General features: G+C 49.1%; 1 protein-coding gene and 1 long non-coding RNA gene across 3 annotated transcripts in view; one reads left to right on the top strand and one right to left on the bottom strand.

Annotated features, from left to right (window-relative positions):
• Positions 1–18600, bottom strand: part of PAPPA2 (pappalysin 2) — a 73502-nt gene that overhangs the window by 42557 nt on the left and 12345 nt on the right. For both annotated transcript variants that reach the window (XM_090145966.1, XM_090145967.1), the window contains exons 3-10: positions 11657–11802; positions 5339–5632; positions 4655–4847; positions 2973–3094; positions 1500–1992; positions 940–1068; positions 450–541; positions 6–199 (exon numbers count right to left, since the gene is read on the bottom strand). In XM_090145966.1, coding sequence (XP_090002092.1) covers positions 6–199; positions 450–541; positions 940–1068; positions 1500–1992; positions 2973–3094; positions 4655–4847; positions 5339–5632; positions 11657–11802 — 1663 coding nt within the window. The remainder of the gene's footprint in view (positions 1–5; positions 200–449; positions 542–939; positions 1069–1499; positions 1993–2972; positions 3095–4654; positions 4848–5338; positions 5633–11656; positions 11803–18600) is intronic.
• LOC149916790 (uncharacterized) lies at positions 9259–11291 on the top strand. Its single transcript, XR_016469076.1, has 2 exons — positions 9259–9291; positions 9367–11291. It is a non-coding gene; the product is annotated as an uncharacterized LOC149916790 (long non-coding RNA).

Genomic DNA, 18600 nt, shown 5'->3' with positions numbered 1-18600 from the left:
CTCACCTTTGCAACGGGCTCTCCGGTGACCAAGGAAACAGGGCAGGACTTCTCATCCTGATGGGAGGCAAAAGCTTTTGCTGCCCACAGGTCCGTGTATCCATCTGGCGTGTAGGGACCACAATCCATGACACTGGTGGTTTTCTCGAAGGGCTCACACACACCGTCTCCATCATGCACATAGCACAGGCTTGGCTCCCCTAAAGGAGATGAAGAATGCCCTGCTTACAAACTGGGATCCAGCCACATATATCTCCTATCTAAGAGGCATGCTGGCCACTTGGCCTTGGGATTTCCCATCTCAAGGACCTGGCATGACTTGGAGATGATTCCAGCTGCAGACCAACATTTTACTGTGATGTGGTGCTATGGACTGCTATGAGGGAGGTGTGAGTAGTCCACTGGTTTGATTCCTGCTGAGTAAGGTTGCCTAAATCCATTTGGACTTACCAACACAGTTGAAACCTTTTTCCTTTTTACACTTCCTGGAACAGCCGTCTCCGTCCAGCAAGTCCCCATCATCGCATTCTTCTTCCAGGCTCCTATAAGGATCACAGCAGGATTTTTTCACACCTTTGACTCACGTTTCCTAGGTGCTTCTGCCTAATAACAAGTGAGGACTCAATACCTTGGGTCCATTTCCACAGAGGGACAACATGTGAAATAAAGGAAGGAAGACACCACATCTTTCCAGGAGATTAAAAAAGGGAGAGTGTTCAGGTTGGATTGCTCATCCAGACCCTGCCCCTTACAAGGAGTGCCTCCATCTCCTGTACATGTGATGTTTTACAAAACACAAGCTCTGTAGCCCATTCTGATGGGAGGACTCAACACAGTCATATACCCCTGGGTGGCGGACCAACCCCAGGCTTCCCTTTGGGGCAGGGTGACCCAACAGCTTCAAGACCCTCAACTGAAAGGAAGGGCTTTCTTGACTTACACAGTCACCTTCCCATCCCCACAGTAGGGTGCTCCATGGACATGTACGAGTGGTGGGGATGCTTCTCCCAAGGTTGTCCCAGATACTGCCTGCACCTGATAGCGGTACACTTGCCCAGGTGTGACTTCCCTGCAGGAATGGAAGGCATGAACAATGAGCAGGAGAGAAGAATCCATTCATCTGCAACAAATTTGCTCACCCAGGCTATCGAAATCACATGTCTGTACCCAGGCAGCATCGTGGTTTGATATATGTCTCTGTACATTAAAATGCCAGAGGCAGGGGCTGTGAGAAGAGGGCTGCTGCTAGGTCATGCAGAGGGGCCTGCCTTTTTTTTTTCCCCTAGAGTCTGAGCTGGGGAGAAGTTGCATTAATTCTAACAATCATTTTACTGATCATATTTCTGGGTTTAATGAGCTGCTTCTCGTTAGCAAGGGCTGTGCTAGCACGACGGGGCTGCAGCAAGCTTCCTGACCTCTGAACAAGGAATCTGCTCGCAGCATTGAGCACGGCAGTTCTCACAATAAGAACTCACACTGGGACCAAAAGGCAGCACTCACGTGTCGACAAACTCGCGGTGCACCTGCACAGAGGTGGCAGGGGAACCATTGGCAAAGGGGGGATCCCGGAGGACGCGGTATTGGATGAGCTTACAGGAGGAGCAGAGGGAGCTGTGAGGGAGGGAGGTCAGCAGGGCCGTGTCTATCTCCATCCTCTCGTCAAAGGTGTAGATTTTGACCCCGGACACCTTTTTGTGGATGTTGAGCTTCACGGTAAAGGGAACGTCACAGTAAGTGTCCAGAGGGCCCAAATGGATGGACTCCCCTTGCTCCATCAGGATTTCAATATCAGCCAGTGCCTTGGGAGCATCTGTGGAGAGGTACGTGGTCCAGAGAGTGAGGGAGTCGGGGTAGACTGGGTGCAGGAAGCGCAGCTCCAGGATGCAGCCATCTGGCTGAGGACAGGGCACTGTCATGTTCATGTGATAGAGGTGGAGCTCCGGGCTCCAGGCCTGCAGGCTGGGCTCACAGGGCTGGTCCACATCCGGGGGGCCTGGGCAGGAGGAATGAAGAGCAAAGGGTGAGGACCCACCTCCTGGTTACACACGCAAGCATCAGATCTGCACAGTCTTGTCTTACTGCCATTCAACCAATGGAGATAAAGACATCGGGACGCATGCTGCATCAGGTGCAGACCTAGTGCACTTCTATTGCACTCAGCAGGAGAAAGGTAGCTCTGGGCTTTCAGTCCCACCAAGCATCACCAGATTTCGGCCTAGTGTAGCGAAATACTCTCCTCTTCACCAAAAACTGCAAGCATCCCCTGGGGCCCAGTAGTTCAAAGCCTGCATCCGTTTAAAGCCTGCATCAGTCTTCTAAAAAACCCCAAACCTGTCTCTTTTTCAACAGAGCCAACATGCGCTTGTGGTAATTACAGGCTGATGCAAAGGAGAAAATAACATCTAATACTTCCAGCTGTAGTTTTAATTTGCCAGTGAATCAGACAGGCGGGGGAAACAGGAACCACTGAAGATAAATGAGCCAAGCTTTCATTTGTTTGGTATCACTGAATAAGCACAAATTTGTGTATTTCTTCAACTTGCCTTTGTGCGTGTATGTGTGATTTGTACTGCTGGCAAGCGATAATTCCATGAAATGCAAAATCTAGAGATGAGTTTTCAGATGCTGAGCATCAGCTACATCCTGACACTCGTGTTCTCAGTGCATGGGCTTCAATCCACGGGGACAATGAAGTCCAAGCTGTACTTTCTCAGCCCTCACTCATTTTCTGTCAGCCTTGGTGGCTGATGCATGTGTAAATGCACAGAACCAGCAGGTCCTCTGGATCCACATGTTCCAACAACAGCGTGGATACTACAGACTGCCTGTGGGATCACTTTACCTGGTCTCCTGCATCAGCGAGCCTCCCTGACAAGCAGACAATTCGCTTGTCAGGGAGAGAAAAGGTTCCATTTTCTTTTTCCAACCTCATCTCTGCTCAGGGGATTCACAGCCAAGGAAAGAGAAGTTTACCTTCTGCTTCTTCTGGGGTCCAGTAGCCAGAGGAGTCACAGACCCGAGGGGATGAGGCCTCGTGCACGTATTGCCGAAAAGTGCCATCCTCAGCACAGTCATCGCAGAGCGGGTCCAGTTCCCTGCAGACCAGAGATGCAAAGGAACAACATGTGTAATTGTGACCAGTTCATTTACCATCCAAGTTTACCCAGGCAGGATCGTAGTCTACCTAGATTTCAGTCTAGGGATCTAGCTTCTCCCAGGTAACAGCAATAGGACAAAAGGGGATGGCCTCAAGTTGTGCCAGGGGAGGTTCAGGTTGGATATTAGGAAGAGAATTATTCTCAGAAAGAGTGGTGAAGCTTGAAACAAGCTGCCAGGGAGGTGGTGGGGTCACCATCCCTGGAGGTGTTCAAGAACTGTGGAGATATGGCACTGAGTGATGTGGTTTGGTGGGCATGGTGGAGTGGGTTGATAGTTGGACTAGATGACCTTAGAGGTCTTTTCCAAACATCATAATTCTATGATTCTCTCTGGGTAGTCCCAGAGAGTCCTGGAAGAGTCTGCTCACAAACTGCTCCAGTCCCACCAAAGTGATTTGTTGGATTAACTCAAAGCCATGAGCACTGTGAGGCTCTCATGCCTGGGCAGGGGTCAGGCTCTTGCCCATCACCATTTATTTGAGAAGGCAGAGAGCACAGACCCACTTCTTGTCCCAGCTGCCCTCAAACAATGTTTTTCATTTGAATTGCAAAGGACAGCTTTGCAAAAAAGCTTTAAAACAACTTCAAAGCCTCACCAAGATATGCTTCTTGTCCAATAATAAAAGCACAGACCTGAAACCTGGTGGAAACTGGACAGTTTTAGTAAGAGGGGCTGCTTAGCAGAAGTGCTGGAGGCTTGTCCAGACCTCCGTTGACCTCCTGGCACTATCAGGAGGAAGAGAAGACACTAAGGCTGTGCACAGCTCGCTAGCTCAATGACTCTGATTCCTCAGCATCGTTTCTCCTGCTTGAAACGTTTCCTGACTTACCCCCAGTTACTTACACCAGGAGCCTGTGACAGCACTGGGAACGAAACCCAGCTTTTGCGGTTCCAGCTCCCTGCCTTAACCACAAGGCTGCATTTCCTCCTAGTAAATGGCTATTTTATACAATAAGTGCTAAATGAAGCTCATTTTTCATTCCGTGATTGCACTCTTGGGTTTAAGAATTGGCATCGCCTCCCAGTGCTCCTTGGCTTCCCTTCCCAGCACCCCGAAAGCAGAAGGCTGGTGGCAGAGCCTGGTGCAGCAGCCTGCTCTCATAGCAGGGGGCTCTGCTGGAGCTGCCCAGGGGCAGGGAAAGGTTGGGGGCTGTGTATCTCCCCCCATCACCAGGCAGCTGCGGGGATGGCTGCCCGTATGGATGGGCTGAGGCTTGCCAGCTGGCGGGGGGTGTGAGAGGCATGCCAGCCCCCTCAAAGCCTTCACCGACTCCAGAAAGGCTCCTGTCCACCTCCCAGCTCTGTGCTGAGCAGCTTTGCCAGCAGATCCCCACTCATACAAGCCAATACAAGGAGAACATCGCTCATGAAGCTTCAGCTGCAGCATATGGGCACTTAAGATTGGGTCTGGACCGCAGGGGGCTTCTTGGATCCTTCATCAGGCTCCCGTGCAAGCCCCAAACCACGGCAGCAACCATCACAGCAGCAGCTCTCACCTCTCGTTGATCACACCGCTGATGGGGGGCAGCCAGTAGATGCTGAGGGAATCCTGCGTCTGCCCCGTGACCATGGGTGGGATGGGGATGGGCGTGGGCTTCTTGCCCTGGCTCCAGCGCTGGTACACCAGATCCAGGTAGCAGTGCATCCGGGCCACTTGGTTGGGGGTGAAGGTGTTGGTGCAGTCATCGTCTGGGAACGAAGGGGAACATATAGGTCGGGCTGGGGGTGGCAGAGACTGGATGGGGAGCACGGCAGTGTGCACCTTCCCCGATCCCCAAACGCTCTGTTGGGGGATGCGTGCGAGACGCCTGCGGCTCCCCGGCCAGGCTTCGCTGCTGTCGTGTGTCCCCAATGCCACAAGATGGCACTGCCTCAGCAGCCGCACGGCGGCTCCGATCCGCGGAGGCCCATCACCCTGCCGTACAAGAATTGCTCTGCGGGCTTCGGTGCTCCAGTGCTGATAGGAGGAACAGCGTCCCATCTCAGCACGCCCGTAAAAATAGAACCCAAAGGGGCTGCACGTCAAGGTCCGACATTACATTCTTACGTGTTGAACCCAGCCTGTCGCATCTCTGCCCACCAGAGAGGAGCACTCAAGGAGGGGGCTGTGTGTGAAGGTGAAAGAAAGAGAAATGCAGCTTACTAGCAATGGTCACCCCTTCCAATTTCCAGCAGCTCACCTGTGTAACTCATGTAGTTGTTGAAGGGTGTTCCCGTGAAATACACCTGGCCACAGGTGTCGTTGGTAGGGTCTGGGTCCCGGCAGAGCTTGCTCTTTGGGGCCGGGGCGGTGTCAGCACAGAGGTCTCCTGTCTCCATAGATGGAGTTGTCTCCCTGCAGGGATCATCACAAGATTCCCGCTCGCTCACTCCCTTGAAGACGTGGTACAGCCCCAGGACGTGCCCCACCTCGTGGATCATGGTGTTCGTGTGGCCAGGCACGCCGTAATACGCAGGGTTGAGGACAACTCCACCTGAAATTGCAAGCACAGAGAACATCATCGGGAGAAAGTGACAGTGGGATGCAGTGACTCACCTGTGCTGACTTAAATTCCTCTCTCTGTGCTGCTCAGGTCACCGCTGAGGTGCCAGATTCAGACCTGAAGGTGGACATATCCACCGTTCTGCAGGATAAGATCGAGTAGTTTCTCTTCTTTTTTCACACCAATGCCCTCAAAGCTTTCAATAATTTCAGCTAGTATTTCCCTCTGTGTCTTTTCCCACAAGTCAGCGTCTGCTTTGGTGCACACAACTCCAAGCAAAGTCTGGAGCCAGAGCAAATGTAATGAGTTTGCAGCGACTGTCTTTTGAACCAGAGGACAAAAGACCTCCCCCTAGGTTAGACAGCTTGCCTACAGGCTCAGGTGGCTAAAGCATGTCAGCTCCTAAGGCAGAAGAGGAGGACAAACTGCTTAGCAAAGTCCTGACACACTTGGCTTTGCCAGCTGGAAGCAACATTCAGCATGATCCCAAAAGAAGATTGAAAAGCATGGGGCAGGTCCATGCTGACCTTGTCCCAAACACGCTGCAGGACACGGCGTTTCTCCTTCCTGCCCACCTGCCTGCAGTGAGGAGAGCAAGGAGCAGTGATGCTGAGGAAAGCTGAGAGGAGCAGAGCCTTTGCTCAATGCCAGCATCTCTGACTTCTGCTCCAGGGTGCAAGTTCTGTAACGACTGTATGCCACACCTGCTGGGAAACTGCAAAACTACTCCTTCTTCTCCTCTCTCTTCCTTCCCTTTCTTTATTCTGCCCACATGGATATCTCAATGGAAACTCTTCTTCTTTTCTCCCTGTTCTCTTGCTTTTCAGTGGCCATCTCCACCCCCTTCCTTGCTTCCCCCACTCCTCCACACTGCCTATGGTGCAGGAGCAAAGGCTGGAGAATGGCATGGCAAGCTGGTTTTACCCCACTGCTGTTAACCTAGCTGTCCTGAATGGCAGTGCAGTGTATAGTTGGCTCTGACACAGCTTGCTTGCTCCTTTGCAAGACTCTGGAGGATTTACTGTGCCAGCTACCTCACAGCAAAGCCTCGGCTACTGCATCTTTGCTGCTGATTGCTACCCCTGCCAGCAAAGTTAAAACTGGCAGAGGGCCACGGTGTGATCCCATCTCCAGCCACAGCATGGACAGCTTCAATTCTGCTCCTGAATCAGCTCCGTGCACTACCAGACTCCCTCATGTCCTCGAGTACAGGGCATTCCTTCCAAGAGAGGGCTGCCTCCAGATCACAGTGTCCCTGGCAGGGGATCAGCAGAACTGTGACTCCTCTTGTGGAGCCATGCTGGACAAACACTGGGTTGGGCTGGAAAGGAGCTCTTAGAGGTGCCCTGAGCAATGCTTACAAACCCAACATGTTGAAAGGGGGGTGAAGAAATAGGGGTGGCATCTTCCATGGAGTGTCCTGTGGTGTGTGCAAAGGTGGGAGACGACAACAAGCTGTGACGTGGCACCATATCCTAGCTGAAAACTCACACTGGTTGTTCTTCCTCCTGCATGGAGGGCAGTTTGTTGGTCCAGAGCAAAGGATGGTTACAACATTGCTATGTTCTCTTTCACTCCAGTTGCAGAACACCAGAGCAAAGGATCTTGCACTGCTTAAGCTCCTGGTCCTACTGGTCTGTGACTGGTTTCGATCCATAAGGAGCTAAGGGGTTGAAAATCCTTTCAGCACCTCCACGTTCAGTTGTGTCCTCTCATTCAGAAGGGTTCTGCACGCTGCCCCTCTCCCATTTATCAGGCTGATAAGTACTACAGAGGGCACCCCATAGATGGAGAACCCAGTGGGCAGACAGAAAGCTACTTTTCACTTTAGTCAAAACAAAACAGAAAGAAAAGACATCTCTGTAGCCAAACCCAAGCCTGAACAAGGCAGGGAGCTGCCTGCCCAAAGGTCTGGAAGGAGGAATGTGCATGCAGAAAGAAAATAATGTTCATAAATAAAAGAAGTGAGATGTGAAAGCCCTGCACGCATCCTGCAGCACTAACCACAGAGACGGTCAGAGGGGCACCAGAGGCTCTGCAACCAAACTGTCCTCCTTCCAGCAGAAACCCGATATTCTTCCCAAACGGGGAAAAAATGGGATTCCAATACAAGGAGGGAGAGAGCTGTCGCAGGGGAGGGAGAGATGCCAAGGCTGGGATACCCTATCGCTCCCTCCTCTCTGCTGGCTTCCCCTAGCCCATTCCTCCCCCACACTCCATGAGGACATTCGTATTTTTAGTACTTTGTGTGGCTAATTAGATAGCAGGATTAAAAACAGCATGAGAACTGTGCCTGACTTCCAGAACTTCCTGCAGCTTCCTGGTGAGCAAAGAGCTGCAGAGAGACCCTGCTTCAGACCCAGATGCTTTGTTTCCCCTCTTGGAGGGTCCTAGCTGCGAACACAAGCTATGGAAGTGTTTGCATCATCCCACTGCACCAAAACCAGTCTCCTCTCCAGCACCCTGCACATCAGACCTTCCCCTCATCTCTGTCCCTCCTCCGGGAGGTGGACTGAACTGAGCTTTGCATGAGCCCTCCTTCTCATGCCTGACCCCCAGGATCACCGTTTACACAACCAGGAGCTCCCAGTCCCAGGACCTCGCTCTTCTTCTGGCTGTAGTCACCAAGCAAATGCAGAGGGGCTCTGCTTCATGTTGACCCCAAAGAAGTCAAGCTGCTCTTGGTTCAGGTCTGTTTCAGAGAACACATACTCAAGAACAGCAAACTGCAAAGCTAAACCTGTCTCGCAGGCCAGCCTTCCCCAAGCACTGAGTCATGGCAATTAATGGAACAAACCCATGACCGTTAGTCAGACAGGAAGATGGCCATTGCCTAAGGTACCTTTGATGGAACGACTGGCCCTCCTTCAGGATCCAGTGACCTCAGCCAGATATATGAGCTGGCCTCCGCTTATATAACTACAGAAGATGGCCTCGGCTTATATAACCACCGAAAATGTTTGTAACTTCAAATATTCATGATTCTGTTGCCTTCCTACCGTGTTTGTGCAAATACAGTTCTCATGCAGATACACAAAATTTAAAGTGTTCATATTATTGCGTTGCGGAGATTCGGAGATAAGGTTTTTCGTTGTGGAGGGATGAATCTTGTATAGGACAGGAGTTCTTCATCCCTGTCTTTTGTAGTTAAAGAGATGTACATGCAAGTTCTCAGAATATGAATTCTGGATTGCTAGCAAGAACACACTGAATTTGAGAAGAACTCACTGTGAATATAGTGGAAACATCAAGGTAGTAATGATGGCTATATGGAGCAGTGCAAACAGACTTCAGATTTTGCCTCTACTGCTAGCTGGCTGCAAGTTTTCTCTGTCTTGCAGCTATACAGCAGCTGAAACATGGCCTACAGAAATACCACAGACTGGGTCACCCTCTCCAAGTCAGTCATTGCCTTTTGCACATCTTGCTGGTATTTTGTACAAGAAATGCTAAGTCACAGCTTGAAGCAGTGATGGAGCACCTGGTGGAAAGGCAGGGCCAACCCAGGGGAGCTCAGGTGTATGCAATGAAGCTGAGTGACCAGAAGGGATGGAGCCAGGATTCACCCCTTCCTGACCTCATTTAAGGGCTGGCAGTGGGGGCAAGGGTGTCTTGCTGGAGATTCCTGCTGTACCTGAGGTCTTTTGGAGGTAAGCAGCTTCTTTTTCTTGTTTCTGTGCTCATGGTTGTTGCATTTGTGCAAACCCTCACTTATTACAACCCAGGACCTTGCTGCTCTGCTGTTATTGCTGTGCTTTCCATCATGTTACTAGTTGGCTGAGGAACTGCAGGAACTGAAAATGCTTGTAGGAATGTGGAGAGGGCCTGCTCAGTGAACATGCTCAGGTGTTATGAAAGAGTTTCTATGGAGTTCAAAGCCCAGACTGAAAAACTACTGGAGGAGTGAACAAAAGTAATTGGGGAACAGTTGTTCTCTGAGCTTTGGGATGAGAGAAAGGGTTGAAACAGAAGAAAAGAGTTGGAGAAAGAAGTCTGATGGTACTTCTCCTGAAATCATCCATGAACATCCAGTTCTGATAGAGATATGTAAACAAGTAGAGAGCAGAGTGTGACCAGAAGGCTGGTTAGCTTCTAGGAGAAGTCAAGTAGAACTCGAAGACCAATTTGATTCAGTAGGAGAATTGAAGTAGAACAGTTTTGGTGGAGTGTTATGCCTGTAGAAAACAAAGTGTGTGGCATTTCTGATGAGAGAGAACACAGTCTGCAGGCTGGATTTAAAATGTGAGCATCAGGAGGGACAGGAGCCTAGCAGAAATCAGTTGAAAAGAGGGATGGAGTGTGTCTTGTTGCAGACTGGCTCCTCTGTTCTGTGAAGACCTGTCACCAGCCCTTGCCACTGCTAGGTCCTTAAAGCTCAGGAAACTTTCTCGAGTTAGTATTCATTCCTCCCAAGATTTCCTTGCTCTTTCCTCCCTGCTGTACCTTTGCATTTACTCAGACTCTCCAGTTACCTCCTACTCAGTCCTGAATTTCTTCTGTGCTGACAATAATACACATTGTGTGTGGTATGAAACACTTGACGAGCCTACTGTTTACAGAGAACAGAGTCAGTCACCCTCCCTTCCCAGCTCATTAAACCTAAACCTAAGGACAGTCTCTAACCAAAGCCTTAGGTCTGTGCCAGAGCCTCGGAGAAGTTCAGATCCAGCTTCACACTTCACAGCTCTGGCACCAGAGCCAGGCCAACACCCCTCTTCCCCTGAACCTCTGCGGTAAAACCCCGATCCAACATTTCCAGATGGTGCCACTCTGCCTAAGGGCTCTGGCTGGACACAGGCTCCAAGAGCAGAATTAAATGCAAGCTTTTGATTAAAGCAGTTACCCTGATTTCCCCTCTGTACAACCCTTTGCAAGCCATTGGGTGGGGTCTGACGAGAACATGTATGGCTGAAGCACTTGCTGTAGGAAGACGATTGTCAAGCCGAACCTTGGAAACAATTTCTGGAAGCTGAGGGAATAAATTTCATGGAGATTTGCCTTCCTCAACTAGCAACTGTAGCACTATGCCATTGAAAAGCCATTGAGGGAGGGAAGCTGGCAAAGAAGAGATTTAAAACAGGTCTTTAAGAGCAGCGTAAAACTGAAGAGTTGCACATCATGCGCTGGTAAAAGCAGAAGGTCTAGGTCTGCTGTGCAGGTGTCACGAGTAATTATTTCCAGTAACTTATTGAGAAACACTTTAGATGTTTTGACTACAAAGTGTAAAGAGCTCTGCCAGAAAACTCCGACATCGGAGAGGTGGAGGGAGAGGCAGGAAAACAGAGAGACAGCAGAAATAGGAGAAAACACACAGTGCATTTACATTCTAGTGAAGCGTTGCAGTTTTAACAATTTTGGAGCCTGCCAGGACTGATGACCTTTATGGGCTGCCTTGAATTCACTGAAGCCAAAGAGTACCATGCCTTCAGCAAGTAGCAAGCCAAGTTATAAAAACATGGTTTAAATTCGATAGTTATCCTCACATTTGCAGCTGGATTTGGAAGTGGATGATGCTCAGTGTTCTGCTCTGCAGTGGCTCGTATCTGAAATCTTGGCTCTGAAGTAGCTGAGACTCCTGGTTTATGTTTGTCATTGGTGAAGCTGACCATTCCTAGCATCCTGGTGGATGGGTCTGGATGGCCTGAGAGAATCCACCCTACCCAGTTGTAGGATCAGCCTTTCCTAAACCAACAGGCTGAGGTGACTCTTGCCCCCTCTCCAGAGCCTGCAGCTCTCCTCACCATCTCTTCACCAGTGTTTTCACAGGCTACCTGAACAGAATTGCTCAGTGCCGAATGCCAACCCATGCCAAAGAAGGGCTAAGCTGGAGGAACAACCCCAAAACTTCCCTAAGCATCCCGTAAGTGAAGACAAAAGTCTTTGTCTCAAAAATACGAGCTTGCTTTTTCTCCCAGCTCTACCTGAGAACAAATTCTAGTGTATCTTTTCAAACAGCCAACTGAGAGAAAGAAGTGGAAAAACCCCGAGAAGCCATTAGACAGGCAGCTTGCTTACCCAGGTGACTAAGGGCCTCTTTATCCCATGGCCAAGTGGCAGCACCAGCCAGCTCTTCCCTCACTGAGCTGGCAAAGTAAACGTTCAGGAAGTGGGTGCTGTTCAGCTGCAGTGCCTCCTTCAGCTCCTTCACGCTCATGTATGCCCTGTAAGGACAAGGGAGAGCAGACAGTCAGCAAACACATCAAAGCAGCAAAAAGGACAGGTGAGAACAGCCCACGGTTGAGCTGGAAGGGGTTAGTGCTGAGGTTGGGTGGGATGCAGTCATGCAAATCCAAAGAATTGCTGTCAATGTTTCTAGTCTGTTTGTAGGATTTCACAACCGTGGTTCTACCCATTTCCTCCAGGCAACAAGTATGGTGGGTGGTAAAGAAGGGGGAATCCCTGCAGAAGACAGGTATGGACTGCACAGAGGGTGTGCAGCCTCACCCCCATGCCTGCATGTTGCACAAGGAAGCAGAGTATGAACAACACTTTGCTCCAAAACATCTCTCTTCCAGCTCTGCTCAAAATGGAGCGTGGCCTGGCCTTGGAGAAATCCCCCTTGAGTAGGTTTGGCTGGGATGGCTGCAGGAGAATAGAAGTTCTGTAGCTCTGAAATAAGGGAGAGAGAAGCAAGTTTGGAAACAGCTCCACCAAAAGGGCATGTGCAGTGGGGAAACTTCATGGTGACACTGCTGCCCGTTCTCCTCCAGTCTCCAAACTGTGACTAAACAGTTATGGGAATTAAAAAAATACCTGGAATGGGGATATGCAAGATATCCATTTCCGAAGGGTGCAGGAAGGTGATGAACTGGGAGAGGTGAGAAACATTGCACCCATCCTACAGTGGGTGCAGCTCCAATGGGTGCTGAGGCATCTCTGAAATGATCCTTACTGCATCTGTGGGGCTGGCATGTCTCAGTGATTGAAAAAAGAATGGTAGTCAGGAAGTTTAGGTTTTGCTCTCCCATCTGTGGGGTGCTTTTTGCATAGGTCAGATCTATTCTGCATTCACTGGTACACCAGCAGTGTTGATCTTCACAGAGTTCATGTCCTCAGCTTTGTAAAAGGATCAGGATCTAACTCAATAACAACAATTCCAATAAAAATAGTAGTGGGATTGTAGGGCCTTGGGCTCTGCTGCAAGTGCCAGGTGCTCTTTTAAATTAACTACTAGTGTTTCCACTATCGGTGCCATGAACCTCATGAGCTGAGACAGCACTGGGACAGGTAGCCCTAGACTGTCTCTGAATCCTCAGAATCTGAGGAGCTTGACCCCACAGTTCATGAAGCCAAGGGGAAGGCTGCATTAACTTAAGAGATCCTAAGGGGAAAGAAAACACATGGAAAGGCTTCAAATACATCACTGTGGAATGATGATGGAAACGCACCATTGTGGAAATATGTCATAAGAATGACTAAATCCCCAGCATAAGGCCAACAGCAACATTAAGGTGGTGAAAAGCATTTCACTTATTCCCATGCTTCCAGGAGCAATTGGCATCCTCGAGCCCCGTGGAGGGATCACGAAGGGAACGCAACAGTTTCTTTACACTGGACCAGCCATGAAGGCTCACCGGCTGTGTTTGAACTAGCAGCTTCTGTGAAAGTGGTATCCATTAGAGCATTCCTCGCCATGCTGAATTGTGGAAGACAGAACTAAAAGCTAAACATGGGCTAAGAGGAAAAAGGCACGTTCTCGTCCAAGATGTGAAATGAGAAGGGAAACCAGTGAGAAATGTGCAGATACACTGTTTGAAATGGCAGGATCCCTAGCGGAGTTATTATACCAACAGACTTGTTTAGAAAGAGAGAGGTTGCTACAGCAAATGGAAGAAAAGGAGGAGAAAGTGAAGCAAAAATTTAAAGGAACAAGACTTCAGAAGCACGCTAGAGCAGGACGGCGTGTGGGAAACAGCATGTTGAACCAAGTGTGACCATCTCCCTGAATCTGAAATAGCACAGGTTTTCAACTTAGTGAGTATCAGATAACTGGAATCTGCTGACTACATTCCCCATGCTTCCATTCTGATAGACCATCCTGTCCTGGGTGTCTCAGCCACCTTCTCTGTGACAAAGCAGTTCCAAAACATCAGCTGCTTCAGAAAAATCTTGGCTGAAGCATAAGGCAACGTTTAATGGTGGGATGAGATGACCATCTCTCCTTCACCAGGCCCTGAGATCTCCCACCACAAAGCAGCATTCCCAGCACGTTTTCCCCAGGCGCATAAGCTTGTGGAAAGAAAAACTCTCCCAACCGGAAACAGCAAATTAGGATAACATGATCTCTTATTTGTGATGTCTCGCCTGAGCATCCCAGACACGCGCCACGCTGACGCCATCTCTGCAACCCAACCAAGATGGGAGCAGGCTGGGAGGAATAGATAGAGAGAAGAATAAATAAACCTGAAGGACATATTTGTGGCATGACTCGGAAGGAAGAAAAGCAAAAATTTCATAGAAATAGAGTACAAGGAGGGGAGAAAAAGCCTCCCTTATGCACTAGGGCTGCTCGGGGGACGCAGAATTAAAAATAATGTTGATTCCTGACCTATGATATCTTGGAAAAATAGCCCCAAACCCTTCCAGGCTGTCCAAATTCCGAGAGCTAACGTCAGCCCTATTCAGAGGGATATTCCCGCTGCCTCTCTTCTGGAGACATCGTGTTTTTCTGGCTGTCGCCTGCCGTTCCCTTGACACTAGCAACATTTTTTGGTCAACCCTTAATTATAAATAACTAATTTCCTCCATTGAAAGATTTGGATGGTTCAGAGTTGTGTTAAGGGTAGGGGGAGCAGCCCCAGCATGGAGATGCCCAGCTGGATTGGATGGAGGAGGAGAGGAAGAGAGTCCAGTTTCGCCCATCATGGTGAAGAAAGCAGCACATCTTGCCAGCGTCCCCAACGAGGTGAGCAAGACCAAAACAACCCTAGAATGGGCAACTCTGATTCCCCTCAAACCCTCTTTTCCATTGGCATTCTTAGCTGAGACGAGGAGCATGCAACTGGCGTCTTTGCCTGTCACTTACTGCCAAGGTCATGCTCTCCCTCCTTTTCGGCGCTTCTGTGATTTTCCCCTGGAGATGGCAGAGAAGCTTTTGGTCTCCATGAAAGAACCAAATGACAGACATCTCCTCCGCTCCCCAAATAGCTTCCCAGCTCCTTCAAGATTGGAGAATTCCAAACTAGATGGTATTTACAGCATGGTGGGTGCTGCAAACTGACGCACAAGCACAGGAAAAGCCAGAAGGATACGTGGGGGAAAAAAAAATAATGAGGAGGAAAAAAAAAAGCACCCAAGAAATAACACCCTCTCTGTACAGAGAATAAAGGCGAGGACAGAAAAGAGGCATAAAAAGGTCTTCAGTTTTGAGGACATTTCTCCAAGAATGTAAATAAACTCAGTGGTGAGCAGCTAGAGGCATGGCAAAGCCACTTGGGCCTGGGGAGTATGTGTACCCCTTGGGAGAGTGCAGCTTGCAAGAAGAATATATGCAACAGTGAATGGAGAGTAAGGTAGGAAGGATCATAACCTGCCATCATTAGCATGGAGTGTGGGCATGAACACCATTTGGAATGATGATGTTTGAAGGAGTAAGTCCAGATATGAGGGCCTCCATCATGCCAGTGCTCACCAGTACTCACCTATGGCACTGCTAACTGAACGGTGCTAGTGAATAATCTGACTGCAAGGCAGGCTTAGCTACCATGTGAATGCCTGTGGGACTCATGGCTGCTGGAAAAGCAGGATGGGGAAGCTTCGATCTTGTACTGTTCTACAGCAGTACAGTGGAGCAGCACTGATGCTTTTGTGGTCGTGGTAATGGGTCAGGAGAGAACATGAGTGTGTATGGGGCAAGATGTATTGTCACTGTGTGAAATTTTGTGCAATCAGTAAAGGAGATGAAAACAGGAAGTCCAGCAGCTTCCATGACCATCTCCAAAGAGGTGTGGATTCAGAGACTCATAAGTGCAGCTGGAAGGGGCTTCCACAGGTCACATAGTCTGGCCTCTTAAGGTACAAAACATGTCTAATTACATCAAGTTGCTCAGGGCTGTGCCCAGCTGAAACCTCAACAGCTCCAAGGACAGAGTTTTCACTACCTCTCTTGGAAACCTACTCCACTGTTTAGTTGCTTTCATGGAAAAAAATCCTAACACCTAATCTAAATTTCTGATGTTCTGATTAAGGTTTGAAGACCCCAAAAATTCCATTCTAAGCAGCTGAAAAATCGTACTTTGTCCCAAGCCTTCAAGGAAAGCCTTTACATCCTTTCTCGTGTGTTTAAACCATGGGGAAGACAGAATCTTTCTATTCATGGTTATAAGTTGAGGCCTGTGTTGACTTAGCCAGTAGAGAAGACTTGGTGTTCTTCAGCAAGCAGCAATTTCTGGCAAAAATAATAGGAGTGCAGCTGGTGCAGAGGTGGGAAAGAGCAAAAGGATCTGCTAATCTACTGGCTGGTAGAATGGGCAACCAAACTCTAACTCAAGTCTGATTTTGCTTAAGTTGAGAGAAGAGAAGCAAGAGCAGCAAAAAGTCCTATTGCCATAAAAATGGCCACTACTGAGGAAAGGCAAAAGATGGCACTTGTGAATGAAAAGCAAGACCAACATGTACCACACAGCACCGTAAATCAAACTGAATTCTCTGGGTATTGCAGAGGATGCAGTGTGTAATGCCACAGGAATTCCACTGCAATGCAAAAATAGAAGTCTTTTCCCTGTAGGCTTTTCAGAAGGGATGTGGGAGTGGGGTTGAATGGAAATTGTCCAAGTGCCCTCCATGGACAGCTGGAAAATACTTGAGACACAGCCAGCTCCAGGCTAACCATCCAGCCTAATGAAGTCACAGGGGATTCTGCTTTCATGTCTCTCATCCACCACAAGGAAATTCCTACTCCTGCCAAGCAGGGAGGATCCTTTCTTTCCCCAAACCTCTTCTTGACAAATGAGGAATCCCTCAGACTTCCCAGGAACACGAACCAGTCTGCCAGTAACTTGTGCTGACGGCATGCTCCCCCAGGGCTGCAAAGGGTTAACACAAGGTGTTAAAGACAAAGAGCCATGGCTCGGTCCATAAAGACAGGTGCTGAGCCAAGCAGCATGAATATCATCAGAGGGCGGACTCTGAATTCTCCATCTTGTCAGTGAAGAGATGCTCCTCCAGATGGTGAGCCGAAGCAAAGATCTTCCAATCATCCCTGCCATGCCTTTCCCTCCGTGGCAACTCCACAAGGAATCTAAAGAGGTATGCTGCCAAACTCAGGCTTGCACACACAAATCTTCCTAGGATTTGGGAATCCTCATTCCTATTCCCAGCACAGGAACTCCCAGGTGATGTGTAACCAGAAGTTTTCCTGTACTTGTTAAGGCTCTTCAACTCCCCAAGACCACAAACCTTTGAGCTCTGACTCCAGCCCAGCACTGTGCTGCCATGCCACAAGTATCACTGCCAGCATCATGCAGCTGAAGAAGGCAGCTCAGTCGTGTGGGCATCTAGCAGCACAGGCAGACATGAAGCTTGTCTGAGGGGCAAAGGAAAGCTGGAGGAGCAGGCAGACCACTCCCTGGGTGTCCTCTGTAATCCTTGGGAGTCCCTCATCAGCTTCGTTGTGTGTTGGACTCCAGCCCAAGAGTCCAAAGCCATTTGGGTGCGCAGAGGACGAGAGCATCTCATCACGTCTTGGTTTTGCCTGGGAAGACCAACCCTGAGGCACTGATAGCATTGGTCAAAGAGCAGCAGGGAGCAGCCATCACTAGCAGCATTGTATGAGAGACAGTTCAAACTCCTCGTGAAGGTTTGAGTATCCAAATCTCAGCAAGGATGGCAGGCCAAAATGCTCCTATATGAGGACCGTGGGGTTCAAGGTTTCTTTTCCCAAGAGTAATTCCTGTTGCAGTCAGAGGAAAACCTCAGTCTCTGTGTGGGATGTGGATTTGGCTTTGGGACTGAAGAAGCAACAGCAGATGCTGCAGAGGCAGAGCTGCACTGGCACAGCTGCAGACAGGATCATAACAGGGGTTGTGGCTCGAGACTGTGCCCCTTGCATGCAGATGTACTGGGCACAGAGAGCAGAAGGCTGTGGACCATAGCACACAGCAGACCCACTGCCAGCTACATCAGATGGGAGCATGTAACTTCCTGAGGTCAAATTTGGGTAAAAAAAGAACAATACCATCAGTGTCGGACTAGAAAGCCCTGCAGGGCACTTTGCCCTGAGATAGGCTGGAGAATAAATGCTGCTCACAACAGCACGGTCCAGTTATTCCTGGAAGTGCTCACTAACAAAATTCTTCAGTAAATCATCAGCGCACCAGCAGAAGCCAATACTATTTTAGACAGGGTTTTGGTAAGCAGTGTAAGAATTATGAAAGAGCTGATGAAAGAAAGAAAACTTGTCCTGAACTAATTATGGCTTGATTGAGATTAATTTAGATGGAGGAATAAAGACAGTTCTTGAACTAAGAATGGAAAAACAGGACCAAGGAGCAGGCATTTCTGCATCGGAGAGGCTGGGAGAGCAGAGTGGAATGGGAATTCCCTGAAGTCGGGCTGACTCCAGTGAAAACAAAGAGCAGAAGGCCCTTTCAGAAATGAGAAAAGCAACAGAAGAAACGAGGGGGTCTGCTGAACAGGGAAAGTGGGGCTGAAGATCAGTTTAACTGAGATTAAACTGCAGAAATCAAGGTGTTCACAGATAAAACTCAGTGGATGTTTGCAGTGGGAGGCTGAGGAAGTGCCACCCTGATTCCAGAAGGACTGACACAGGGTGTGTGACTGGAGAACAGCCATTGCAATAAATCATCATTGTCTGTGAAGGTGAACAAAGATCACAACAAGATAGGCTGATCCAGTTGTCCTCATGCTGACAGACCTTAAATCCACCTGCAAATCTCAATAGACTTTCAGCTTTCAAAGTCTCCAAGTCATTACTTCCACCCTCCCATCCCATTTCCCAA

The sequence above is a fragment of the Phasianus colchicus genome, chromosome 9 (assembly GCF_987193195.1).
Source record: "Phasianus colchicus chromosome 9, bPhaCol1.hap1.1, whole genome shotgun sequence".
Lineage (NCBI taxonomy): Eukaryota > Metazoa > Chordata > Aves > Galliformes > Phasianidae > Phasianus > Phasianus colchicus.
The sequence above is the reverse complement of the archived record's forward strand: the minus strand, read 5'-3'. Positions and strand labels throughout refer to the sequence as shown.